The sequence below is a fragment of the Rhinatrema bivittatum genome, chromosome 1, assembly GCF_901001135.1.
Source record: "Rhinatrema bivittatum chromosome 1, aRhiBiv1.1, whole genome shotgun sequence".
Taxonomy (NCBI): domain Eukaryota; kingdom Metazoa; phylum Chordata; class Amphibia; order Gymnophiona; family Rhinatrematidae; genus Rhinatrema; species Rhinatrema bivittatum.
The window spans coordinates 461,291,077-461,318,484 of NC_042615.1; the positions used below are offsets into that span (position 1 = coordinate 461,291,077).

The following is a 27,408-nucleotide window of genomic DNA, read 5'->3' on the forward strand; positions in this document are numbered from 1 at the left end:
CTCACCGTGATAAGACACGGCTACGCATTAGATTTTGCTCGCATTCCAGTGGACAAGTTCCTGGTCTCACCCTGCAAGGCTCCCGAGAAGAAGGCGGCGGTGCTAGACACCATCCGCCGCCTAGAGGACTTGGGAGCTATCTCCCCCGTTCCGGTCAGCCAACGAGGAACGGGCCGTTACTCCATTTACTTCATCGTTCCAAAGAAGGACGGCACGTCCCGACCAATTCTGGATCTCAAGGGGGTGAACCGATGCCTTCGCGTTCCTCGCTTCAAAATGGAGACGATCCGGTCAGTCATCGCTGCGGTCCGGCCAGGCGAATTCCTGGCCTCCCTGGACCTCACGGAGGCGTATCTTCACATAGGCATCCAGCCGTCGTTCCAACGCTTCCTCAGATTCTGCATTCTGGGTCGGCATTACCAGTTTCGGGCGCTCCCCTTTGGGCTCGCAACGGCCCCTCGTACTTTCACGAAGGTGATGGTCGTGGTGGCGGCGCAACTGCGCCGAGAAGGTCTCCTGGTCCATCCATACCTGGACGATTGGTTGATTCGGGCGAAGTCCGAGGGTCAGTGTCGGATGGCGGTGGCCAGGGTCCTCCATCTGTTGCAGTCCCTGGGATGGGTGGTCAACTTCAGCAAGAGTCATCTGACACCCACGCAGACCTTGGAATATCTGGGAGCTCTTTTCGACACGAAGCAGGGCAAGGTGTTTCTGTCCCTCGAACGGATGGTCAAATTGCAAACTCAGGTACACCGCTTGTTGTCTCTCCGCCAACCGCGGGTCTGCGACTACCTTACGGTCCTAGGGTCTATGGCTTCCACGCTGGCGCTGGTGCCATGGGCGTTCGCTCATCTGCGACCCTTACAGTCATCCTTGCTTTCCCGCTGGAAGCCGGTCTCGGAGGATTTCCACTTACCGCTTCCTCTAGCGGGACACGCGAGGTACAGCCTGCGTTGGTGGCTGGACCCCAGTCATCTTTCCGCCGGAATCTCTCTCCTGGTGCCCAGTTGGACAGTGGTGACCACGGATGCCAGCCTCTCCGGTTGGGGAGCGGTCTGTCTAGGGAGCTCAGTTCAAGGCCTATGGTCAGTGTCGCAAGCCCAGTGGTCTATCAATCGCCTAGAGACCAGAGCGGTCCGTCTGGCCCTGCAGGCTTTTCTACCTTTGCTGCGGGGAAAGGCAGTCCGAGTGTTGTCGGACAATGCGACCACCGTGGCATACATCAACCGGCAGGGGGGACCCGGAGCCCCCAGGTGGCAGAAGAAGCTCAGCGCTTGATGGCCTGGTCGGAGCTACATCTCAGCAACCTCGCAGCGTCTCACATTGCGGGAGTCGACAACGTGCAGGCGGACTATCTCAGCCGTCATCGTCTGGATCCCGGAGAGTGGGAGCTGGGGGACGAAGCGTTTCTTCTCATTTGCGAAACGTGGGGGGTGCCCCACATGGATCTGATGGCCACGTGGCACAACGCGAAGGCCCCGCGATTTTACAGTCGACGACGAGAGCGGGGGGCAGAAGGCGTCGATGCGTTGGTGCTTCCCTGGCCGACGGATGTGCTGCTCTATGTGTTTCCCCCGTGGCCGATGATCGGCAAGATTCTACGGCGCATAGAGTTGCATCCGGCCAACGTGATCTTGGTGGCACCGGAGTGGCCTCGCCGGCCGTGGTTCGCAGACCTCGTACAACTGGCAGTAGCGGCACCCCCTTCGGTTCCAGGGAATGGCGGCCCTACTCCATCAGGGCCCCGTCTGTTTGGAGGATGCGGATCACTTCTGTCTCGCGGCATGGCTTTTGAGAGGAATCGACTGAAGAGAAAAGGTTATTCAGATGCGGTGGTGGCCACGCTACTGCGTTCCAGGAAGCAGTCGACGTCTTTGGCTTACGTCCGTGTCTGGGTCGTCTTTGAGGACTGGTGCGTGCAGCGAGGGGTGGACCCCACTTCGGCTTCTGTCGCTGAGGTTCTAGCGTTCCTTCAGGCGGGTCTGGCCAAAGGTCTGGCGTGCAGTTCCCTACGGGTCCAAGTGGCGGCGCTGGGGTGTTTGCGAGGTAACTCCCTGGCGCTTCACCCGGATATTGCTCGTTTCCTTCGGGGTGCTAAGCACCTTCGCCCCCCGTTACGTCTTCCTTGTCCGGCTTGGAACCTCAACTGGGTTCTCTCCGCTCTATGCACGGCGCCGTTTGAGCCCTTGAAACGCGCGACTCTTAAGGATCTCACTTTAAAAACGGCATTCTTGGTGGCGATTGCCTCGGCACGGCGTGTTTCCGAGTTACAGGCCCTGTCCTGTAGGGAACCTTTCTTGCGTATCTCCGATTCGGGGGTTTCCTTACGGACGGTTCCTTCCTTTCTTCCGAAAGTGGTCTCGTCTTTTCACGTGAATCAATCGGTGGAGTTGCCCGCTTTTGCGTGCGGAGACTCCTCTGCTACCGAAGAGAGGGAGTTACGGAGGCTTGACGTGCGGAGATCCCCTCCTCCGATATCTGGAGGTCACTAATCCGTTTCGGGTCACAGATCATCTGTTTGTCCTGTTCTCTGGACCAAAGAAAGGAGCTGCAGCGTCCCGCACAACGATCGCTCGTTGGCTCAAGGAGGCCATTGGTGCGGCGTACTTGGTGCGGGGAAAACCTCTTCCCGTGGGGCTGCGGGCTCACTCGACTCGATCTCAAGCAGCGTCTTGGGCGGAAGCTTCTCAGGTGTCGCCTCAAGAGATTTGTAGGGCGGCCACCTGGAAGTCGTTGCATACTTTTATCCGGCATTACCGGCTAGATGTCCGGGCTACCGATTCCGGGGGTTTTGGAGAGAGGGTACTCCGAGCGGGACTCTCTGCTTCCCACCCTCAGTAGGTTGCTCTGGTACATCCCAGGTGTCCTGGACTGATCCTGGTACGTACAGGGAAAGGAAAATTAGTTTCTTACCTGATAATTTTCGTTCCTGTAGTACCAAGGATCAGTCCAGGATCCCGCCCGCAGTGCTGCGCTGAAGTAATGGAGAGTCCGCTCTGTGTTTTGCTTTGCTCTGTTCCGCTTGTTCGCTCTCTCGGTTGGAGAGTCCGTTTCCAGAAGGGGTATTTCTTTCCCCGTTAGTTAGCGGTATCTAGTTTTGTTTACTTCTCTGGTTGTGTTCTACTTTGACATTCCGTAAGACTGAGGGGCTGTGACTGGCACAGGGGCATATATGGCTCCGCCCACAAGTTTTAGTCTGTCTCCATCTACTGGTGCGGAGTCACAACCCAGGTGTCCTGGACTGATCCTTGGTACTACAGGAACGAAAATTATCAGGTAAGAAACTAATTTTCCTTTAGCTTCCCTGATCTATTGAACTCAGTAATGAAGGTTTACATCATTGTTGGAAACAGATATTGCAGTTCACATGGGTGCTTAAATCCAGTTGCAGATCAGGGCAGACCAGGTTATGCAAAACATTCTGCTTTTGAAAGTAAATTCCAACCATTCTCTTTTGAAATATTTGCATCCGTTTCTATGAGCTGCTGGGGATTTAAGCTAGCTAAGTTGTAATCTTAAAATTACCATCTGCAACCAAAAGAAAGACTAGCATGGGGCACATTTAAAACTAATCAGAGAAAGTTCTTTTTTACTCAACACACAATTAAACTCTGGAATTTGTTGCCAGAGGATGTGGTTAATGCAGTTAGTGTAGCTGTGTTTAAAAAAGGATTGGATAAGTTCTTGGAGGAGAAGTCCATTACCTGCTATTAAGTTAATTTAGAGAATAGCCACTGCCATTAGCAATGGTTACATGGAATAGACTTAGTTTTTGGATACTTGCCAGGTTCTTATGGCCTGGTTTGGCCACTGTTGGAAACAGGATGCTGGGCTTGATGGACCCTTGGTCTGACCCAGTATGGATTTTCTTATATTCTTAAATGATGCATTACAGCGTACAGATCCTAGTTTGATTCTCCTTTCCATCCCTTTCTCTTTTCGGTAGTGCTCACTGACCCAAAGGAACAATCTGAGCATGTGGTTGTAGGCCCGATCCTGTGGAACTCTCTCCCGGAACAAATTCGCCTAAAAGAAAATTATTATTTACCTGCTAATTTTCGTTCCTGTAGTACCATGGATCAGTCCAGACAGTGGGTTATGTCCCCAATCCAGCAGATGGAGTCAGCACAAGCTTTGAGGGGGCGTATCCATATATACTACTACCCCCTCTGCAGGAGTTCAGTATCGAGTATATCAAAGCCCGAGTAGAAACCCCCGAAGGATCAAGTTTGTGGAAACAGATAATGAAAACAATTGTAACCGCAACAAGTAACTGCAAACATCCTACCAACTTGTAGGGAGCTGTGAAAAACAGCGAAAAGAAACAACTGTGAAGACACAGAACACTGCGAGCAAGAAGCAGCGCAGAGCTGAGCAGGATCAAGAACCCAAACGCGGTGGGCGTCTGGACTGATCCATGGTACTACAGGAACGAAAATTAGCAGGTAAATAATAATTTTCTTTTCCCTGTACGTACCTGGATCAGTCCAGACAGTGGGATGTACCCAAGCTTCCCTAAATCGGGTGGGGTCCTGCGAGGCCTGCTCGGAGAACCTGCTCGCCAAAGTGTCCAGAGACCGAAGAGGCGAGGTGCAGACGATAGTGCCTCGAGAACGTGTGTAACGATTTCCAGGTGGCTGCCCTACAAATTTCCTGCGAGGATACCGAGCGAATCTCCGCCCAGGAAGCCGCCTGAGAACGTGTAGAATGCGCTACGATTCCGGGTGGGGGAGTCCGACCCGCCCCAATGTAAGAAGCAGCAATGCCGGCCTTCAGCCATCTGGCAATGGTAGTCTTCGAGGCCTGAGACCCCTTCTTAGGACCGGCCCAGAGTACAAAGAGATGGTCAGAGGTTCGGAACTCATTTGTAGCCTCCAGATAGAGGCGCAGAGTGCGCTTGACATTCAAGAGACGGAGAGACTTCGGCTCTGAGGAAGAGAAGGACAGCAACTCCACCGTCTGGTTCACATGGAATGCAGAAACCACCTTCGGAAGGAAGGAGGGAACGGTGCGAAGCGAAACTCCAGAGTCGGAGAAACGGAGATAGGGCTCTCTACACAACAGAGCCTGCATCTCCGAGATGCGTCGAGCGGAACAGATGGTCACAAGAAATACAGTCTTGAGAGTGAGATCCTTTATCGTTGCGCTGCGCAGCGGCTCGAACGGTGGTCCCGACAGGGAGCAAAGCACAAGGTTAAGACTCCAGGAGGGACAAGGGTCCCGTAACGGAGGACGCATATGCTTGACACCCTTGAGAAAACGAGCAATGTCAGGATGCTGTAGAAGAGAGCCCCCATCGCTCAACAGCGAACCAAGGGCGGCCACCTGAACCCGTAGTGAATTATAGGCGAGCCCTTTTTCCACCCCCGCCTGTAGAAACTGAAGGATCTGAGGTACAGAAGCCTTAGCGGGTCTCGTGGCCTGGCTGGTACACCACAGCGAGAGCGGACGCCATCAGATCCAAGTGGGGGGCCCCCCACCGATGGACGAGAAGTTGCATTGCTTTGTCGGAGAGAGACCACTCTCCGGGTCCAGCAGTTGACGACTGAGGAAGTCCGCCTGGACGTTGTCCACACCGGCGACGTGCGAGGCCGCTAGCCGGACGAGATGACGCTCCGCCCATTGCATCAGCAGCGCCGCCTCGAGCGCGACCTGCGGGCTGCGCGTGCCTCCTTGTCGGTTGATGTAGACCACGGTGGTAGCGTTGTCCGATAGGATTCTGACTTCTCGGTTCCGAAGAAGCAGGAGGAAATGTCGCAGAGCTAGCCGGACCGCTCTGGTTTCCAGACGGTTGATTGACCACTTCGCCTCCACCGTGGACCACGTCCCCTGCGTGGTGCTTCGATCGCAGACTGCACCCCAGCCTGCTAGACTGGCATAGGTGGTCACCACCACCCAATTTGGCAGATCGAGGGACATGCCACGGGCCAGGTTCGGCGGATCCAACCACCAGCCCAGACTGTCCCTGGCATTCTGTGGGAGCGGGAGAATCATCTGATAGTCCTGCAATACTGGTTTCCAACGGGAGAAAAGCGCCCACTGTAAGGTCCTGAGGTGCGTGAAAGCCCAAGGTACAAGGTCGATGGTGGACCCCATCACTCCCAGGAGTTGCAGGTAGTCCCAGGAGGTGGGCTCTGGTAACGCAGAGAACCGTCGTGTGTGATCCCGCAAGGATTGAGCTTTGTCCTGGCGCAGAAAAACTTTGCCCAGTAGGGTGTCGAAAGTTGCCCCCAAAAAAAAACCCAAGCGTTGCGAGGGCATGAGGGAGCTCTTGGAGAAGTTTACTACCCATCCCAGGGAATGTAGAAACCGTACTACTCGAGTCACCGCTGAGCGTCCATGATCGAATGACTTCGCCCGGAGGAGCCAATCGTCCAGATAAGGATGAACTAGGATGCCCTCCTTCCGGAGAGCTGCCGCCACAACTACCATGATCTTGGTGAAGGTGTGCAGCGCCGGCGCCAATCCAAACGCGAGAGCCGTGAACTGAAAATGCTGGTCCAGAATTTTGAAACGAAGGAAACTGTGGTGGTCCGGGCGGATGGGAATGTGCAGGTAGGCCTCCGTTAAGTCCAGGGAGGCGAGGAACTCCCCCCGATGCACCGCCGCAATCACTGACCGGAGCGTTTCCATGCGGAACCGAACGACTCGAAGGGATTTGTTGACTTCCTTGAGGACTAGGATAGGCCGGAAGGAACCGTCCTTCTTTGGTACGACGAAATAGATGGAATAGTGGCCCGAGCCCACCTCTCCGAAGGGCACGAGCACAGTAGCGCCTATCTCCCGGAGTCTGTCCAGAGTCAGCTGCACCGCTCCTCTCTTGAGGTCCGAGCCACAGGGGGAAAAGATGAACCTTCCCTGCGGGGGGCGGACAAATTCCAATGCGTAGCTGTGTTTTATGGTATCCAGGACCCACTGGTCCGAGGTGATCCGTGCCCACTCCGCTTAGAAATACGTTAGTCGGTCCCCAATCCTGGGGACAGGGGAGTGGGCGAGACTGGCATCATTGTGAAGACTTGGTATATGGGTTCCCGGTTCCGGGAATAGTGCGTGCGGGCCGATGCCCGCGGAAGGCGCGCAACCAGGGCTGAGACCTGGGGGCGGATGGCCGGGAGCCCGTCTGTCTGTAGCCCCTGTAGCGCCGTTGCGCTCTGGCTCTGGTCCGAGAAGAAGAAAACGCTCTGGATGGTCGAAACCTATCCTCCGGCAGCTGATGAACAGCGTTCTCCCCCAGGGACTTGATGATCTGGTCCAAATCCTCACCGAAGAGGAACTTGCCCCTGAAGGGAAGAGAGCCCAGACTGGACTTAGAGGACGTATCAGACGCCCAATTGCGTAGCCACAGTAGTCGTCGTGCTGCCACTACCGAAACCATGGATCTTGTGAGGACCCGAAAAAGGTCGTACGAGGCGTCCGCCCCATACGCCACTGCGGCTTCTAGCCGATCTGCCTGGGCAGCCTCATCGGACGGCAGGTTCTGAGACGAGAGGAGTTGTTGCACCCAAAGGAGACTAGCCCGCTGGGCAAGCGAACTGCACATCACCGCCCGCATACCCAGAGCGGAGACCTCGAAAACCCGCTTAAGGAAAACTTCCAACTTACGATCCTGTGTGTCCCGCAACGCCGCACCTCCCGTCACTGGGATAGTCGTCCTCTTCGTGACCGCCGACACTGCGGAGTCCACCTTTGGGACCTTGATGAGGTCCAGAAAATCTTCGGGGAGCGGGTACAGCTTTTCCATAGCCCGGCTGCTCTTCAGGGAGGCCTCCGGGGTGTCCCATTCCCTGGTGGGAAGTTGTAAAAATGAGTCATGAATGGGAAAAGCCCGAGCCCTCGGCCGGAGTGCCGCCAGGACAGGATCTCCCTTCCTTGAAGAAGTGATGACAGCAGGAGCTACTGGGGCAGGCGGGTCTGGTGGCGGATCCAAATCTAATTCTTGGATGATCTGCGGGATGAGGTCGTCCAGCTCTTCCCTCTGGAAGAGGCGTAGGGTACGCGGATCATCCCCCTCCTGTGTGCCGTCCCCTTGTCCCCCGTCCGGGAGGTCAAGTCCATGTCCCGCTGGGTCTGGCACCGCCCCCACTGCCGCGGGCGTGGATCGGACCCGGGTAGGAAGGCGGGAGGCCCCCACTCCTGGAGGGTCGGGGGGGGCCGGCGTCGAGGGCGACATCCGAGGGATCTTAGGAGGGGGGGGGGGGGTCCCACAGGTGCTTCCAGCCCCTGCAGATAAGCGGTATGCATGAGCAGGATAAACTCCGGAGAGAACCCCGGCCTGCTCGGGTGCGCTTCGGGGGCGGCGTGGTTCCTGCTCCCTGGCTCTGGGTGCTTGGTTCCTGCACCAAAATCGGGGGAACACCCCCGCTGGTAGAGTCCTCCAGGGATCCGTTCTCCCTCGTGGCCTCCAGGGATCCGTTCCCCCTCGTGGCCTGCGCCTCAGGGCGCTCAGAATGTAAAATGGCCGCCGTTCCCGCCAAAAATGGCGGAGTGGCCGGCCCGCACCGCCCGGGCAAAAAAGAGAAATCAGTCAGGGACTGTGAGGTACCTTCCCCCCCGGGAAGGCATCGTGCACAGATGCCCTCCCGGGAAATCCGGGACCCCGGGTCTCCGCAGGCCGCACAGCGGGACGGCCGCGGCATCGGGATCGCTGCAGGAGAAAAGAAAAAGCCACTCGGGGGGCCACGCGCACAAAGGCGCTGCTGCGGGGGGGCCCGGTCGGCCCGCACTGCCCGCTGTCTGAAAATAGAGGAGGGTGCCGCGGGGGGGCCTTCCCGGCCACACGACCCGCCCCAGACATCTTTCCCTAAATGGCTCAGCAGCCCATGAGGAGCTGTAAAATGGCCGCGGGTGAGGGAGTAAAGAGCGAAGAGGCCGGCTCCACCGGCTTTCGCGGGCACCGGGGGCTGAGCTGTGAAGGAAAAAACTACAAAGGAAAAACAAACTTACCCCTGGCTGCAACGAGAAATAAACAGCAAGGCCGCAGAGAAGAGACAAGGAAGAGAAGCCACTCCCCAGAAGTTGAAAGAACTCTGCCTTTTTTTTTTTTTTTTTTTTAAACTTAATACAAACTTGATACAAACTTGATCCACAGAAAAAGACAACAACAAGCCATAATCAAGCAAGAAAGTGAAGGAAAAGGAGGGGAAGCCTGATTCCCCTACTCGCATCTGCTGGAGTCAGAAGATACTGAACTCCTGCAGAGGGGGTAGTAGTATATATGGATACGCCCCCTCAAAGCTTGTGCTGACTCCATCTGCTGGATTGGGGACATAACCCACTGTCTGGACTGATCCAGGTACGTACAGGGAACCGCTAATACTAAAGAATTTAAGAAAGCTCTGAAAACTCACCTTTATACCATTGCCTACAATATTCAATAACTATTACCGCATATTCGCAGCAGAAACTGATTTAATAATGATTTTACTGTAAATGTGATTTATTTTATGATAGCCTGGTTTGTCTTAACTATGAATGTTTTACTGTAAACCGCTTAAACGGTCAGATAAAAACTTTTAAATAAAATAAATAAATAAATAGCTTGCTTAAATAAAGTAAAAAAGATGAACGCTACAAGAGCATGTAAGCTTCTTACTTTTTACCTAGAATTCCTTTCTCCATAGCTGGCCCTCCGCAATGGAACGTTCTACCCCGGATCTACGTCATGAACAATGTCCACTGACTTTCAAGAAAAAACGTAAGACTTGGCTTTTTATACAAGCGTTTCCCTAAAAGTCACATTTTGTATTTTGTCTCTAGTTCACTGTACTGCATTCCCTAGATACTCCCGCTCCCAGAGTTGTTAGCTCAAGCTACCATCTCAACTTGCCGAACCCTCCTCCCCCACCCTGCACCCCTCCCCCTCCCTCCATCCTTCCCAGCCTCCCAGATTTCCCTTCCCTGGATCTCAGCATTCTATTGTTTCGATGTAAGTTAAAATTAGTTAATTGTTCGATATAAGTTAACTATGGTTGTAATCCTGGTTATTACTCTGGTTGATTTCCCTAATGCTATTCTACCCTCATCTTTTCCTTTGGGACCCACCCCCGTGGTTCCTCTAGCTGCTTCCATCAGGTTCATTACCCCTCTCTTCCAAGTTATTACCCCTTGTTCGATGTAATTTTCCAATTCTCTAAGTTTTGATGTAAACCGATGTGATATGACCTGTCATGAATGTCAGTATAAAAAAAGAATTAAATAAAATAAATAAATAAATTCCAAACTTCACGATATTTTACAATTAAAAAAACAGAGCTCATTTCGAACCAGAAAATTGTGTGTGTTCAGCACGTTCAATGATCTTCTTACCCAGAATTAAAGAGACGTACGTATAGTATAGCAGCAGGGCTAAAGCGCAGAGTATTGCCCTTAAACTGGAACCAGCCGCACCTTCCCGTAGCTGAAAGAGGCCCAGTTCCTGTGGAGAACATCCAAAACAGGGTGATACTTCTCAATCTGGAGCACCAAGTTGGCAGCGCAATAAAACACTAGTGCACCATACAAAAGGAAGGTAGCACAAAGCCACACATTAGTGATGCTTTTCCCTTTTCCTTCTATCATATTACAAATATTACACTGTGCTTCTATTGCACTTGTCCCTTTCCGCTGACTCAGACATGATTTACAAATGCAGCCACCAGAGGGGCAGCCAAAGGCAGCAACAGCTCATGAACTAGCAAACTGCACAAAAGCAGAAGCGAGGCAAATGGCACATAAAATTGTTCTAATTTTTTTTATTTTATTTTGAGCCTGCTTAGCCTACATTGACATCTGAGCTTTCTGGATGGGCACTGGACTCTGTCTGGAGTCCATGGCCCATCCCGCTCACTGACAGTTATGACAGGATAGGATCATAGGTAGAGGCAGGCCTGGACCTTCATGCACCACATCCAGGATTTTTCTTTTATCTTGCTTTATGATGCTCCCCAAATCCAGCCAGTCAAACATCTGTGATCATTGCCCTCCGCTGAGCTAGGCACCTCTACTGGCCCAGTGAGCAGGCGTGATGTCAAAGGCTGCAACTCAGGGCTTATGAAGGCGGCAGCATCGTTAGGGTATTGATTGGCTCTAGCAATCTTATATTTTTGGGCCCTGGCAGTTTTTCTCCCTGGTTCCTTGGGCTTCCAGCAGAACTGAAAGCAGAACCGGGATCGAGTGCCATAAGCCACCATTCACAGCTACCCAGGGATTCCCCCCCCCCCCCTATTTTGTTTCTCCCTCCCAACTCACTTAGGCCACAGACATTGCAACAAAACTCTTCAACTGGATGCCATGCACCAGGGCTGCTTGTCGAACCCAGCAATCATGGGTCCTAAATCTGGGCCACTAGGAGTTGCTATTGCAGGATGACTGAGACTCTCCTAACCCCATCCCCACTGCCTCCCTCAGCATCCCCAGCTCCAGCTGGCCCAGGGAGTAGAAGACCTAAAGCCACAAATTGGACCCCATGCCCTCAGGATGGCAGTGCATAGCGCTTCACTGTGCCACTGGACCAGCCCACTAAATATTTTCAATAAACAAGGGCATGTGGAACACCACTCCTAATTTAGCAAAGGCCTGTTCTGACATAGGTAATGAGCATATAGCAGGCTTTTAACAGTTTACCCTCAAGATGACATCTCCAGTAGGAGAGCGCGATTACTGACTTAGTTGGGGAACAGTTTCAAGTGTCACAAAAAAGTAAGACACAGAACAGATGGCAAGGAAAAATCAAATACCCTATTGCCTGAAAACCCAATGAATTCTAGTAGTCGAAGAATTCTTGCTGGTAAAAGTGACAGCATCTGCAATCGTTAAAGAAAAAAAAAAAAGAAATGCAATTAGACAAAATATGTAAAACTTCACATGCAATCTTCGAATCTGCAAGAGCAAAGCAGCAAAAAAATATTTTGAAATAAAATAATCGTATAAGACCTCCATGTCAGTTTGGCAGCGTTTCCCCCACACCCAAGTTATTTGCGAATGATGTGGCCCCAATTTTAAAGGCTTGCATGTTGAAGGTGTTAGGATCTGCCTTGACTGACGCCAGTCCTTCCAGTAATATTCTTGAGAACTGAAACCTGGACGCCAACCCATCTCGATATTTTAGGAAAGCCCCAATGCAATGGGGGCCTGACCAGTAAGTAATCATCGGCTGTCTGAACAGGACTTATTAGCTTCATTTACAGCCAGCTGATTAACACATCTGCTCAATGAGTATTGGTAGTTTTTTTTTTACCTCCCTATAAAAATTTATACTAGATCTGGGTCTACCCAAAAATCTGCTGTGGCTAAGCCAGATTCTAAACCTGTTGCTTGCTAATGCTAAATGCACCCTCACATATCAATGAAATTCCAACCTTTCACAGTTTGACCTCTAACTCATCCCACACTAGTGATGATGATGCTTCCACTAATGCCTTGCGCAAAATGGGCATAATTGGCCTTCTATTGTCTTCCTTACAAGTCTCCTGTTTGTGCCAACCCTCCAATGAATTCAATTAAAGAGGTTTTTACACATTGGTTTCTCCACAATTTAGCAAAGAAGCTTATACTTGATAAAAGCAATCATGCCTGAGATCTCCAAAGTCTTTTCTGTGTCAGATGTAATACAAATTCAGTGGGGTCATATTCAATAGGACACTTAGTGGATAAGTTATCTGCTAAAGTGAGCTGGAAAATTTGTCCCATTTATTCAGCAGGATAAACCTCCCATTGAATATACTTCATTAAAGTTATCTTACTTGACTCAAATTATCTGGCTATATGTAGCCGGAAAACATTAAAACCTAACGGGCTATGTTTGAATATAGCCTTTACATTTTTAAGTTATTCGTCTTTGTGTGGCCGTCTTTGTGTGGCCGAATAATTTGCCTCTTATCCAGATATCTTCAAAAGAAACCTGAGTAGGTAGCACAGTAAAAAAAATGTTTAGAAAGTCACCCACCTTCCCACCTTATTATGTGCACACTGGCCTCAACAGTCTGAGCTGTGCAACCCCCCCCCCCCCCCCAAATCCTATCCATATAGTAAAATATGTCTGGATGGGGAGAGGAGAATCTCAAATCACCCGAATCTCCTGCTGCCCCTTTTAATCATGATTGCAATAAAAGGCTCTCCGCCAGCCCCCTTCCCCATCTGCACATACAATACTCTTACCTTCCACCCTAGACCAGCAGAAACCCTACCAGGAGTGAAGTAACCTACTCACCTGCATACGCTTTCACTCTGCAGCACCTCATCACTTCTCCCCTCTTATCTCTCCCTATACTTCTCCTTGTGACCTCTGTTCATCAAGCAAGCTGCTATCTCCTTTGTCATCAACTTACAACTTTGCACTTTCTTATCTGGAGTGGACTAGAGTTGGTGCATTTTGCTTCTTCTATGACCACATTCAAGTCCTACCAACAAAGTCTTCTTAATGTCATTTTAAAATCTTAAACCTTGCATTGCCTGATCATAATCTTGTTGATTTTAACCAATTTGACTGTAATAAATACATTTCCTTAGGCTTATGTGTCTTGTCTAGATGATAACTAGGTTGTAAGCTCAACGAAGCAGGGATTGACTCTTATAAGCATCTGTATAGCATGGCGTATGTCTAGCAGCATGATTAAAACGGTGAAGTCAATATTCAAAAGCCACTAAATGACAAGATTCGGGATATTCAACCCCCTATCAGGGTTTCTGCTGGTCTAGGGTGGGGTAAGAGTATTGTGTGTGCAAGGCGGGGGAGAAGAGCCAGCAGGGAGCCTTTTATTACAACAATGACCAAAGGGGCAGCAAAAGGTTGGGGCAATTTGAGATCCCCCCCATCCAACACATTAAACCAATGCATACAAAATGGATAATTACTTAACTGGCTAAAATCTAACCAGATTAAAAAAAACCAAAAAAAAAACCGAGGCATTCCGAGGGCGTTTCAGGGAGGAGTCAAATTATCCAGCTAACTTAGCCGATCTTAAATTAAAACTGGCTTGGTTAGCTGGATAACTTTAGATCTGCTTCAGAGCAGGCCTATAGTTATCCATCCTTGTGTGGCCAGATAACCTGTCATTTACATAAGAACATAAGAAATTGCCATGCTGGGTCAGACCAAGGGTCCATCAAGCCCAACATCCTGTTTCCAACAGAGGCTAAAACCAGGCCACAAGAACCTGGGAATTACCCAAACACTAAGAAGAACCCATGCTTCTGATGCAATTAATAGCAGTGGCTATTCCCTAAGTAAAATTGATTAATAGCCATTAATGACTTCTCCTCCAAGAACTTATCCAAGAACGTTTTTGAACCCAGCTACACTAACTGCACTAATCACATCCTCTGGCAACAAATTCCAGAGCTTTATTGTGTTGTGCTCCGGGTGTGGATCCTTGGGCCGACCGGCAATATGGGATGGTCGGAAGGCAGACACACACAGTGCGGGATGGATCTTCACCTGGAAACCCGTGACCCCACCAGAGGAGCTGTTAGGGCCCGGGTCGCTAGGACTTAGGTGGCTTCGCCCTGGAAGTCCAAGGTCCCCCCAGGAGGAGCCCGTAGGGACCCGGACCGCTGGGACTTAGGAGAGTCACTGGCGTGAGGGAAAACCGAGGACGGACAGAAGTCTGGACTGGTAGCTGAAGACAGGAACGAGGAGGTGTGCCGGAGTCTGGGTATGCAGCAAGTAGTGGCTCCAAGAAGCGAGCCAGAGTCGAGGCAGGCAGAGAACAGGCAGAGACGTGAAACAAACCAGGATCAAGGCAGGCAGCAGGCAGGCAGAATCGTGAGACAAACCAGGATCAAGACAGGCAGCAGGCAGGCAGAATCGTGAGACAAACCAGGATCAAGACACGCAGGATAGCAGCAACTAACTCTCTCCAAGGAGTGACCACGTTGCAAGGCAAAGCAAAGAAGAAAGCTGCGGGTTTAAATCCCCCTCCGGGGCTGACGTCAGAAGGAGGGCGGATCGGCACATCCGGGTGCGGGGAGCTCAAAAGGACAGCCCTCGCGCGCGCGCATTCCCCCGCAGGGGGCGGAGCTATCCTCGGGCTTGCCGGCGTCCCCACGAGGAGGACGCCACTGCCATGCGGCCAGGCCGGCCCGGAATCGCGCGGCTCGCGGCGCAGGGAGGAGACCCGCGGGGAAGGTAAGAGCCCTGGTCGCTGCGTAAGCGACTGGGGTCGCAACATATTGTGCGTTGAGTGAAAAAGAATTTTCTCCAATTAGTCTTAAATGTGCTACTTGATATCATCCTGTAAAAAAAATATATATAGAATTGTGTGCCTCTGGGCCCAATTCCTACCCAACAACCATTAATTTTAAAACCCCAGCAGGCCAGGAATCTCTCAAACACCACAAGGTTTAACAAACCCACATTCACCGGCACTGACCCTCCGGCCCTCTCCAGTAAATATTTAAAAAACAAGTGCCTCCCTGGCACACACACACACATTCACCCATGGACTCCCACCCACCCTGTACCTTCTAATGGACCATTATTTAGCCCAGGTTTGCAGTCCAAGGCGAAACCAGGTGCTCCCAGCATAACTGTCAGCAGCAGTGCTGGAAGCGGAGGGTTTTGGCATAGCTGTTCATCTGGCTAAGTCTAGATGAACAGCTATGCCTGTACCTTTTGTGATCTACAGAGCGGAAGGATTGTCAGGGAATGTTTGTCTGTTTGCTGATATCAAAATCAGTAACAGGGAGGACAACCAGGAAGGTGTGGAAAACTTGAGGAGATATCTAGCGAAGTTTGAGGAATAGTCTATGGTCTGGCAATTAAGATTTAATGCTAAAAAATGCAGAATACTGCATTTGGGATGCAAAAACCCAGGGAAAAGTACAGTATTGCAGGTGAAATTCTTCTAAGCACAAAGGAAGAGCAAGATCGGGGGGGGGGGGGGGGGGATTGTATCTGTTGATCTTAAGGTGGCCAAACTGGTGATGAAGCAACGGTAAAAGCCATAAAGATGTCTGGCTGCATAGGGAGAGGAATAGTCAGCAGAAAAAGGGAGGTGATATTGCCCCTGTATAGGTCCCTGGTGAGACCTCAATTGGAATATTATGTACAGTTCTGGAGACCGCACCTTCAAAACAATATATAAACACGATGGAGTTGGTCCAGAAGGAGGCTACTAAAATGGAAGGTAGTCTTCATTCTAAAGCATATGGGGATAGACTTAAAGATCTAAGCTTGTACACCCTACAGCAGAGCTTTCCAAACTTTTCATGTTGGTGACACACTTTTTAGACAAACATAATTTCACAACACAGTAATTCAGTCTACTAGCAAACCAGAGGTTAAAGGTTAAACGAACAAAACATATTTTGAAAATTTATGTATGTTTCCTTAAATATATACATACATTTTTGTGGATTACATAATGTTACACCCACATTGACCCCCAGGCAGCTCCCATTCATTCTCACACCGCTCCCTCCCCACCCCCCAGACATGCACACATTCATTCTCACCACACAGACACAGACACCCAGGCAGGCAGGCACCAATTTATTCTCACACACACATACACCACACATAGGCAGGCACCTATTCTCACACAGACAGACCCCCAGGAAGAAACCCATTCATTCTCATACACAGATACAGCCTCAGGCAGGCACCCATGCATTCACACATATACACCCCCAGGCAGACTCCTTGCATATTCCCAAAGATAACATATGCCAATCACTAAAAATAATTTTTTTTACCTGTGCTGTCTGATCTTAGTTTTCTAATCAGTTGGTCACAGGCTTTTTTTTCCACCTTCCCTTTCTTGTTTTTTTTCTATTTCTTTTCTCTCCGTTTTCTTCCCTCAAACATATTCTCACAGCGGCCCTGCTACCAGGATTCCGCCTCTTCTCGAGCCGCTGCAACGTGGGATCTGCAGCGGCCCTGCTACTGGGTTTCCTCCTCTTCTCGAGCCGCTGCAATGTGGGATCCGCAGCGGCCCTGCAACCGGGTTTTCTCCTCTTCTCGAGCCGCTGCGATGTGGGATCCGCAGTGGCCCTGCATCTTCTGTACACAGCAGATGCTCCTCCTCCTTCCTGCCCACGCGGCTCCGGCAACGTTTTTTTTCCGGGGCTGCGCAGGCAGGAAGGAGGAGGAGTGAACGAGACCCTTTTCTTCGGGCCATGGTGAGGTAAGCTCCACCACGTCCCCGCCGATCTTCTTGCTATAGTTCCCTGCTTCCACCGGCCCTGCTGCTATGTGGACCAGGCGACACACCTTTCCACTGCAGGCGACGCACTAACGTGTCGAGACACACAGTTTGGAAAGCTCTGCCCTAGAGGAAAGGCGAAATAGGGGATATATGATAGAGACATTTAAATATCTCAAAAGTTTCCATGCATAGGGGGCAAAACAGAAAGGAGGCTCTAGAACAAGGGGTTATGGGATGAGGGTGAAAGGGGGTAGATTCAGTAGTAATCTTGGGAGAGGGTGGTGAATACATGGAAGAGGGTCTCAGTGGAATTATCTGAATTAAAGAAAGCAAGGGATGAATACAGGGGATCTCTAAAGGAATGATTGGATGGCAGACTAGAGAAACTATTACGTCTTTTTCTGCTGTCATGTTTCAGTGTTTCTAGCACCCTTAAAGGTACATTTTAAAAGCCCTGCGCGCGCATCAATTAAGGGATGCGCAAAAGTAGTTGGGCTTACACACATCGACCATATTTTTTAAAGTGCCTATATACATGTGTAAATGCCATGGCATGCACATATCAAAGATTTCCAAAAAGGGGTAGGGCGTGGGCATGGTCTGGGCGTTTCAGGGCCTGGCCAAGAGATGCGAGCATAAATATTTGCATGCCCCAGAGCGCGCCGAGGCCCCCTGTCGCATAACATTACTTCTGCTATGGGTGAGGACCGAGCCATTTCTGAGGGGTTTAAAGGGTCTGGGGTAACTGAAGAAAGTGGAGGCTATCAAACCAGGGAGTTTGAAGGACCTAGGTCTTAACTGGGTGAACTGGTGGACCAACAGGCAAACTGGGAAAGGTGTGGGCATGCGCCCCATTTAAAATCCCCCGACTTACACGGGATTAGCGCGCCCACTTAAAATTTGGCGCACATGCGCGCACGGCCAGGCTATTTTATAACATGCACGCATATTTATTTATTTATTTAACACTTTTCTATACCGAATTTCATGAAAAAAGAAATCATATCAAATCGGTTTACATGAAACATAGGGACTAAATAATTAACCATAAAAACAAGAGGGCAAAGAGCATAAAGTTACAAATAACAAGGAGAAAGAACTTGGGGGGGGGGGGGGGGCTAGAGTAGCCGGGAAGCAAAAGGACAGCATAACTGGGCGGAAACTTTAACTGGGAGGAAACTATATGTTGAGATTAGGCGGAGGTGTCTAGTCAGGTAAGCGTGCACATTGAAAAATGGCCGCGTCCTTGGGCGCAGGCCAACACAGGTGCACAAATGTGCGCTTGCACACCGGTTTGAAAGTTACCATCCCTGATTATAAGCCCTCTCGTGAAAGAACCTACCAGTTGTATCTGAATTTGTAACTTGCCTTGAGCTTGGATTTGGAAAAGCAAGTAATTAAATCCAAAGTCAAAATATACATCTCTATCAATATATATATATATATATAAATAAAGATATATACATACATACTGTATATAGGCATGTTTTCACTGAATGTAACTGCATAATAACTGAATGGCTTATGAAACACAGTTGACATGTTTATTGGTTCATGAGATGGGGTGGACAAACTTCACACATCTGAAAGGCCTGGAAGGTTTACAAACCTGACCTGTACTACAGAAGCAGTGTACGGAGACCGCCAGATAGGCCTGGGGAGATTATGAGTTGGGTAGGTATGGCTGCCACAATAGGACTCTTTTAAAAGCTGCTATTTTCCTATAGTTCCTAGGAAGTTTGAAACCCAGGTTAGAGCACTGGGTCTTAAAGGAAAATTAGTTTCTTACCTGATAATTTTCGTTCCTGTAGTACCAAGGATCAGTCCAGACACCTGGGTTGTGTCTCCGCACCAGCAAATGGAGACAGAGCAAAACTTGTCGGGCCCCCTACATATAGTAAGGCGCCACCCACAGCCCGTCAGTCTTACGTAATGTCAAAGCAAATGGAAAAAACTCCAACTAACTAGCTATACCGCCCGAAACCAGGGCCCAGTCAATGAACCCCCAGCTGGATCAGAACTCCCAGAACCAGAGGCTCCAACAACATACAAGTAAACAAAAACATAGAGTGTCAACCGAGCGGACTCTCCTCTACGTAACTCAAAACAAACAGACTACACGGGCGGGATCCTGGACTGATCCTTGGTACTACAGGAACGAAAATTATCAGGTAAGAAACTAATTTTCCTTTCCCTGTACGTACCAGGATCAGTCCAGACACCTGGGATGTACCAGAGCTGAATTACCGAGGGTGGGAGCCAGAGAGTCCCGCTCGCAGAACTCTCTCTCCGAAACCCCCTGAATCCAGGCCCTGAACATCCAACCGGTAGTGTCTAGCAAAAGTATGCAGGGACTTCCAAGTCGCCGCTCTGCAAATCTCTTGAGGGGACACCTGCGACGACTCCGCCCAAGAGGCGGCTTGTGCTCGCGTCGAGTGCGCCCGAAGACCCGCAGGGACAGGCTTCCCCTTCAGGATATACGCGGAAGCGATGGCTTCCTTGAGCCAGCGCGCAATCGTGGTACGGGAAGCCGCCCCCCCTCGTTTGGGCCCCGAGCACAAAACAAAGAGATGGTCCGAAACCCGGAAAGGATTCGTAACCTCCAGATAACGGAGCAGGACTCTGCGGACATCAAGTTTCTTCAACATTCTTGTAGCAGGATCAGAACGCTCCCCCTCCGGAAAAGCGGGCAGCTCAACCGACTGGTTCAAATGAAAAGCTGACACCACCTTCGGGAGGAAGGAGGGAACCGTCCGTAACGAGACCCCTGCGTCAGAGAAGCGTAAGAAGGGCTCCCTGCAAGATAACGCCTGCAATTCGGAAACTCGTCTCGCCGACGCGATTGCCACAAGAAACACCGCCTTGAGAGTAAGGTCCTTGAGCGTTGCACGCTTAAGAGGCTCAAAAGGGGATGTACACAGAGCGGAAAGAACCCAATTGAGATTCCAAGACGGACAAGGCTGACGTAACGGTGGCCGCAAATGCTTGGCTCCCCGAAGAAAACGCGCCACATCCGGATGTTGCGCTAACGACCTACCATGCACCTTACCCCTGAGGCACCCAAGGGCCGCCACCTGAACTTTTAGAGTACTGCAAGACAGCCCCTTCGCAAGGCCCGCCTGAAGAAAAGCAAGGACATCCGGTATGGAGGGCAGCACAGGATTTACCTCACGCATTCTACACCAATCCTCAAACACCGTCCAAACCCGAACGTAGGCGAAGGACGTAGAACGCTTTCTAAAACTCAGCAATGTGGCTACCACTGCATCCGAATATCCTTTATTCTTCAAGCGTTTCCTCTCAAAAGCCAGGCCGCGAGACAGAAGTGATCCGCGTCCTCCAAACAGACGGGTCCTTGACGTAGGAGCGCCGCCTCCCCTCGGAATCGAAGAGGAGGCTCCCGTGCCAATTGTAGAAGGTCCGCGAACCAAGGACGCCGGGGCCACTCGGGCGCCACCAGGATCACCTCTGCGGGATGCATCTCTATGCGTCAAAGAACTTTGCCTATCAGGGGCCAAGGAGGAAACACATACAGCAGAACGTCTGTGGGCCAGGGGAGGACCAGGGCGTCCACCCCTTCGGCCCCCCCGCTCTCTCCACCGACTGAAGAACCTCGGGGCTTTGGCGTTCTGAGCGGTGGCCATTAGATCCATGTGTGGCGTTCCCCACCGCTCGCAGAGGAGGTGGTAAGCTCCCTCCGGCAGCTCCCATTCCCCCGGATCCAGGCGATGTCGGCTGAGAAAATCCGCTTGGACATTGTCTACTCCGGCTATATGTGACGCCGCGATGTTGCCGAGATTCCTTTCCGCCCAGGTCATTAATTGTCGCGTCTGCTCCGCGACGGCTCGGCTCCTTGTCCCTCCTTGGCGATTGATGTACGCCACTGTGGTCGCGTTGTCCGACAAGACCCTGACCGCCTTTCCGCGAATCAACGGTAGAAAAGCCTGCAGCGCCAGCAAGACCGCTCTGGTCTCCAGGCAATTGATGGACCACTGTGACTGAGCTTTGGACCACTGTCCTTGCACCGAGTGTCCCATGCACACCGCCCCCCATCCGGAGAGACTGGCATCCGTGGTGACCACCGTCCAGGCGGGCATAACCAGGGACACTCCACGTGTCAAGTTGTCGGAGCTGAGCCACCAATGTAGGCTGGACCTTGCCCGATCCGATAGTGGAAGTGGCATGTGAAAATCCTCCGACACCGGTCGCCATCGGGAGAGCAATGCGTAGATGAGCAAAAGCCCAGGGAACCAATGCCAGCGTTGACGCCATCGATCCCAACACCATGAGATGATCGCAGACCAGCGGACACCGCAGGGACATCAACCTGCGCACCTGGCCCTGCAGCTTGGACACCCGCTCCTGGGACAGAGACACTCTGCCCTGCTTCGTGTTGAACAGCGCTCCCAGGTAATGTAGCGTCTGGGTGGAGACGAGGCAACTTTTGGCGAGATTGACCACCCAGCCGAGGGAGCGCAAAAGTTGTAGTACTCTTTCGACTGCTTGTCGGCATTGGCTCTCCGTTTTGGCCCGGATGAGCCAGTCGTCCAAGTAGGAATGTACCAGGAATCCCTCCTTGCGAAGCTCGGCTGCCACCACCACCATTACTTTTGTAAACGTCCGTGGAGCGGTGGCAAGGCCGAAGGGGAGAGCCTTGAACTGATAATGCCTGCCTAGGATGCAGAAGCGCAGAAACCGCTGATGTTCCGGCTGAATGCCTATATGAAGGTAAGCCTCTGTGAGGTCCAAGGACGCCAGGAACTCGCCTGGCCGTACTGAGGCGATCACTGACCGAATCGTCTCCATCTTGAAGCGTGGTACGCGAAGACATCTGTTGACCCCTTTCAGGTCTAAGATGGGTCTGAAGGTCCCTTCCTTCTTTGGCACAATGAAGTGGATGGAGTACCGCCCCCGACGGCGCTGCCCCGGTGGAACGGGCATAGTTGCGCCCAGGTCTTGTAGCCGGCAGAGCGTATCCCAGACGGCCGCCTGCTTGCCGCGACCCTTGCAAGGGGAGACCAAAAACTTGTCCGCCGGAATCCGTGCAAAATCTAAAGCGTAACCGTGTCTTATCACCGTGAGGACCCACTGATCCGTCGTGATACTGGTCCATTCCCCGTAGAACCGCTCCAACCTGGCCCCTACGTTTGGCACGGCCGGAGGAGCCGGCTGCAGGGAACGGACCGACCGAACTTCATTGTGAGGCTTTCGGACCCGACCCGGACGCGGGACCGTCACGCCTCCCAAACTTTCTGCCACGAAAGGACTGAGACCACGACGATGTCCTCGAGGATCCAGACCCCGGCCGGTAGGAGGGCCCGGATGGTCTCTGCGGCCACGACTTCCGTGGTCCCCGAAAACGGGCCCTACCGGAGAAAGATGACCAGCTCCGGTGCCTATCCTCAGGCAGCTTGAAAGCCCTGTTCTCTCCTAGCGACTGCATCAGGTCGTCCAGCTCCTTACCGAACAGCAGCTTCCCTTTGAACGGAAGAGATCCGAGATGAGCCTTGGAGGACCCATCCGCCGCCCAATTTCTGAGCCACAGCAACCGGCGCGCTGAAACTGCCGAAACCATGGCCCTGGCCGAAGTCCGTAGGAGGTCATGCATGGCATCCGCGCTATACGCTATCACCGCCTGTGCCTCCTCTTCTCCCGAGAGACCTGCATTGGCCTGAAGTACCTGCGCCCAGCGCAAACCTGCCCGCAGCGCAAAGTTACTGCAAATGGCCGCCCGGACTCCCAAGGCCGACGCCTCGAACACTTTCTTCAGCTGACCCTCAAGTTTCCGGTCCTGAATGTCCTTAAGGGCCGTGGCTCCGGTGACCGGAATTGTGGAGCGTGTCGTCACTGCCGACACTGCGGCATCCACTCTGGGAAAACGCAGCATCTCCAGCGCGTCCTCCGGCAATGGATACAACTTATCCATAGCCTTACTGACCTTCAGGCCCAAATCCGGCGTATCCCACTCCTGGAACAGGATATCCGTAGCCGAAAAGTGGAACGGGAATGCCACCGCTGGCCCCTGAAGACCCAGCAGCACCGGATCCATCTTCGCATCTGTACGAGCCCCCACCGGGGGGGCATCCACTCCAACTTCCAGAAGGATAGCCGGGATCAGCGGCGCCAGCTCTTCTTTTCGAAACAAGCGCATGACCTTCGGGTCATCACCTTCCACCGCTGGCCCTTTAGCGTTCCCGGCCTGCACCGCCTCCGTCCCGGCGTGGGTTCCTGAGTCCCCTGGAGCCTCGACATCCACGATGTCCTCCGCAGCCGAACTCGACTCGGACTCAGATTCCTGAGGGACCCCCCGTAAGGGCCGGCGTCCCTTGGGCGGATCCGCGGGCCGCCGCGGAGCGTCCCCCGACCTTCTCTTCCGAGGCTCTGGCTGTCTGCCCGAACCCCTTTTACTCCTCTTCCGCTTCAATTTCTTATATTTAACAAGCTTGTGGAGCAAGCTTGCAAAATCCGAGGAAAAGGAGGCCTCCGAATCCGAAGAGGCCTCCTCCAGACTACGTTCCTCCAGCGACTCCCCGTCCCCCGGGGGGCCCCCCCGGAGGGTCGCTGCTGCGGGGAAAGCGCTGGGGGCAATCCGGGATCCCCCACGGCCTTCCTCGTGGCTTCTCTGACTGAAGCCAAGATGGCCGCCGTTCCCGCGCTCAGCGGGAACGGATCAGCCCTGCCCCCATCATTGGGCTCCTCACGCAGCGGCGATCGCGCCGGCCGGGGTCGGGGCCCCTGCCCGACCTCGGACGACCCCTTGCCGCCCGAAACTCACTTTGTGCACAGCCCCTCCCTGGAGACGCGCGAGCGCACCGAGCCGCACGCGCGGCACAAGGCCCCTCTGGGCATGTCGCGATCTGCCCGCGGTCGGGAGGGCCGAAGTAAAAACAAAAATAAAATTAAGCGAGTCGGCCGGACGGACAACGACCCCCCTCCCCCGCGACGAACAAAATAACGGAGCGAGAGGAGAAGCCGCACAGCCGAAAACAAAAACAACTTTTTTTTTTTTTTTTTTTTTACTTTCCTTGCCGCTGGCCCAGGTCCTGAATGCTCCCTTCCAGCGGGGGTGAGTGAACCGGGCTCCCCGGTGTCACCCCCGATGCTGCTGCCTGCCCAGGCCGGGTCCTCAACCCCAGCAGCGGCCTCAACCAGGGGGGGATAGTCCCCTCAGGACCTTACAAACCCCCCTGGGAGGCTTACAGGACTCGGGCTTCCGCTGCTTTTCTTGTTTGAAGAATTCTTCTTCTTTTACCTTTTTTTTTTTTTTTTTCAAAATTCCCCTGACTATCTAAACTCCCTAAGCCAGGATCAATCGAGACTGTGGGTGGACCTGCCCCATCTGCTGGAGACAGAGAAAGACTGACGGGCTGTGGGTGGCGCCTTACTATATGTAGGGGGCCCGACAAGTTTTGCTCTGTCTCCATTTGCTGGTGCGGAGACACAACCCAGGTGTCTGGACTGATCCTGGTACGTACAGGGAACCTTTTTTTTTATCATGAACCCCTTTGAGAATCCGATGAAAGCCATGGAGCCCCTCCCCCATAAAATGCACATAAACACATACACACAAAATTTTCTGAACCTAGTTCAGGGACTTTTATAAAGTTCATCCATGCATCCCAGGGTAAGAACCCCTGAGCTAGAGTTTATTGGAAACTGGGAAGTTGGAACTTGGGCAAAAGCCAGGTTGCAGCCTCTCAATATCTGAGACCCAGGTGGAAACTAGAGGACATTTTCTGCTTCTTTTAAAATTGTTGCCCTAGAACAATAGCTGCTGAGATTTACCAATTTTGTTTTGCTCTCTAGAGGAGAGAGATTTCTTTGGGCAATCTAGGTTGTTGGCTAGCCCCGCAAGCTTCTGGGTAGCTGATGTGTGCAACCATTATGATAGGGGGGGACTTAGAGACAATAAAATTACAACAGAATAAGGACTGTGAAAGCTGCAATGCCTATCATGTCATCAGTTTTACATTTTACACCAGCCAGCTGCAAGGCCTACTTGCACAGTCAGTTTAGACGTGCACTCCCATTCATAGAAACATTAAAGATAACGAATCGGCACCACTTAGAAGTGAATAGAAGGAAACAGAATAGCTCCGTACTCTGAGTCCTTGTTCATAAGGGACAGAACTTTTCTGAGCCCATCCAGATTAAGCAAACCCATACTGCCATTCAAGCTCTAACTTGGCACGGTCATACTCCCTTTCATGTGGCAGCAGGAGAATAGGATCTGTCGCCTGGCAAGTGAAATTATGTGACCAAATTCTTGCAACGCCATGACAATTTAATAAACATGACTGAACTTTCCTTGTTTTTCTTTAAGGTTGACATCACAAGCGCTGCAAGCCCCTCCTTCCTGCCAAGCTAACATCAAATAAAACAATTTTTAAAAAAAGATCTACAAAATCCATTTTGTTTTTTACATTCTGGAAAAACCTTACCAAGTTGAAAGCTCCTATTCCAAGTTTGACTCCCCCTTCAAACTGATGGTATGTTTCAGGTTTCTGCTTGTCCAACGTCCCCTTGAAAATTTGGTGACATTCTCTAGTAAGCAGGTGGAAAAGAATTCCAAATTAAAGCTGAGAAAATAATCTCTCTCTGTTGCAAATATGAATGGTGAATAATTCAATAGAAAAAGAATATTCTACATTTGCAAACACATACTTGTATATTTGGTAACTTGTCCTGATTTTGAGTCCACCTTTGATAAAGTTGATCATATTTTCATCCTGGAAGAATCCCAATGCACTTGTGTTACACACAAAAAAAAAACAAAACCCCAAAAACATACAGAGGCTAGTTTTCCTTACAAGAAAAAATGTGCAAGTTGCCAGTCTGTGAAATTATTCACTTCTCTCTCATCCACAGAAAGAAACCCCCAGCCTATATATATTAGGTATTTTATAACGTCTCATTTTAGTTGAAATTTATATGGGCAATTCAGTCTTTATATTCTTTATTCCAGAAAGTCTTGCTACAAAGATTTATCGCTTGAGCCCCTGAGGAAGGCAAGCTTCCAAAACACGAATTGTGTCGGGCAGCATATCTGTATACGATGCACTAAGATAAGTGTCTTTCGTTTATATTCGATGATATTGTATTTCAAAATGTATTTTCATAAAATGATATCAAAACTATAAAATTTACAAATTAATTTAAGAGACCTGTGATAAACAACATATGGGCATTTGATCACACAAAGTGGCTTTCAAATATAAACCACAAATAAGTGAATTCACCAGTTTCCCATGATTTATACAAGGTCTCTTTAAATGCAATTGTATGATTTCCTCATATATATGGCTACTAGGGGTATGGCATCTTGGCTTCAGGCAGCAAGTCCTTTATGCTGCTACTAGGGGTATGACAAGAAGGCTTGTGTCAGCAAGTCCCCTATGGTGGTATTAGGGATATGGTAGCTTGGAAAAAGCAGCAGGCCCGACAGCCCGGAGGAAGAGATTGCTCGCGGGACCCCGCTGGACCACCAGGCTTTTAGTAAGTCTTGGGGAGGAATCGGGATGGTGGGGGGGGGGGGGGGGGGGGGTTGTAAGAAAGTAAAATTGAAGGGTTGGGGTGTTTTTTTATTTTTTTAATAAATGTGCCCCTCCCCCCCCCCACACTAACCTGAAAAACGAATTTTCCCCGAAGTTTGGGGAAAATCCGTTTTGTGGTTCAGGTCCCCCGAACCACGACGAATTAGACAATTTCATTGAAATTGCCTAATTTGTGATAAACGAATGCATATCTTTAGTTCCCAGCCTACTGCCTCTTATTTAGCCACAGAATAGGTCAGGGGTAGCTAACTCTAGTCCTCAACAGCCACAAACAGGCCTGGTTTTCAGGATATTCACAATGAATAAGCATGAGAAAAATGTGCATGCACCGCCTCCATTGCACGCAAATCTATCTCACATTATTAGTATCCTGAAAACCAGGTCTGTTTGTGGCTCTTGAGGATTGGGAGTTGGCCACCTCTGGAATTGGTACAGCACGGAAAGCAGCTGTGCAAGTTTGCCCACACTGCCCTGCCAATATATCATGCCTACTCTGGGAGGTCTATTTCTGAGAGTGAGAAGGTTCTTCAGTCTTCATTCCTGTGCAGCCTTTCACTTCTCAGCACAATTGGTGACTATTGATGGTGGTTTTAATGATATGTGATTTGTGACTGAGACCACAAATTCATGTCACACAGGAAACCAGAGGACTTTCAGAGGGGAATAAAACTTCCAAGCAAGGTCTGAATGGGCATCCTCTATGTAAAAAGTACACCTGCAGTTCTGTGTGG

At 51.1% G+C, this 27,408-nt stretch overlaps 1 protein-coding gene across 4 annotated transcripts in view; it reads right to left on the reverse strand.

Moving 5' to 3' along the window:
- Positions 1 to 27,408, reverse strand: part of TTC39B (tetratricopeptide repeat domain 39B) — a 284,247-nt gene that overhangs the window by 74,395 nt on the left and 182,444 nt on the right. For all 4 annotated transcript variants that reach the window (XM_029605819.1, XM_029605828.1, XM_029605809.1 and 1 more), the window contains 4 exons: positions 25,788 to 25,852; positions 25,565 to 25,667; positions 11,715 to 11,780; positions 10,306 to 10,414 (listed from right to left, as the gene is read on the reverse strand). In XM_029605819.1, coding sequence (XP_029461679.1) covers positions 10,306 to 10,414; positions 11,715 to 11,780; positions 25,565 to 25,667; positions 25,788 to 25,852 — 343 coding nt within the window. The remainder of the gene's footprint in view (positions 1 to 10,305; positions 10,415 to 11,714; positions 11,781 to 25,564; positions 25,668 to 25,787; positions 25,853 to 27,408) is intronic.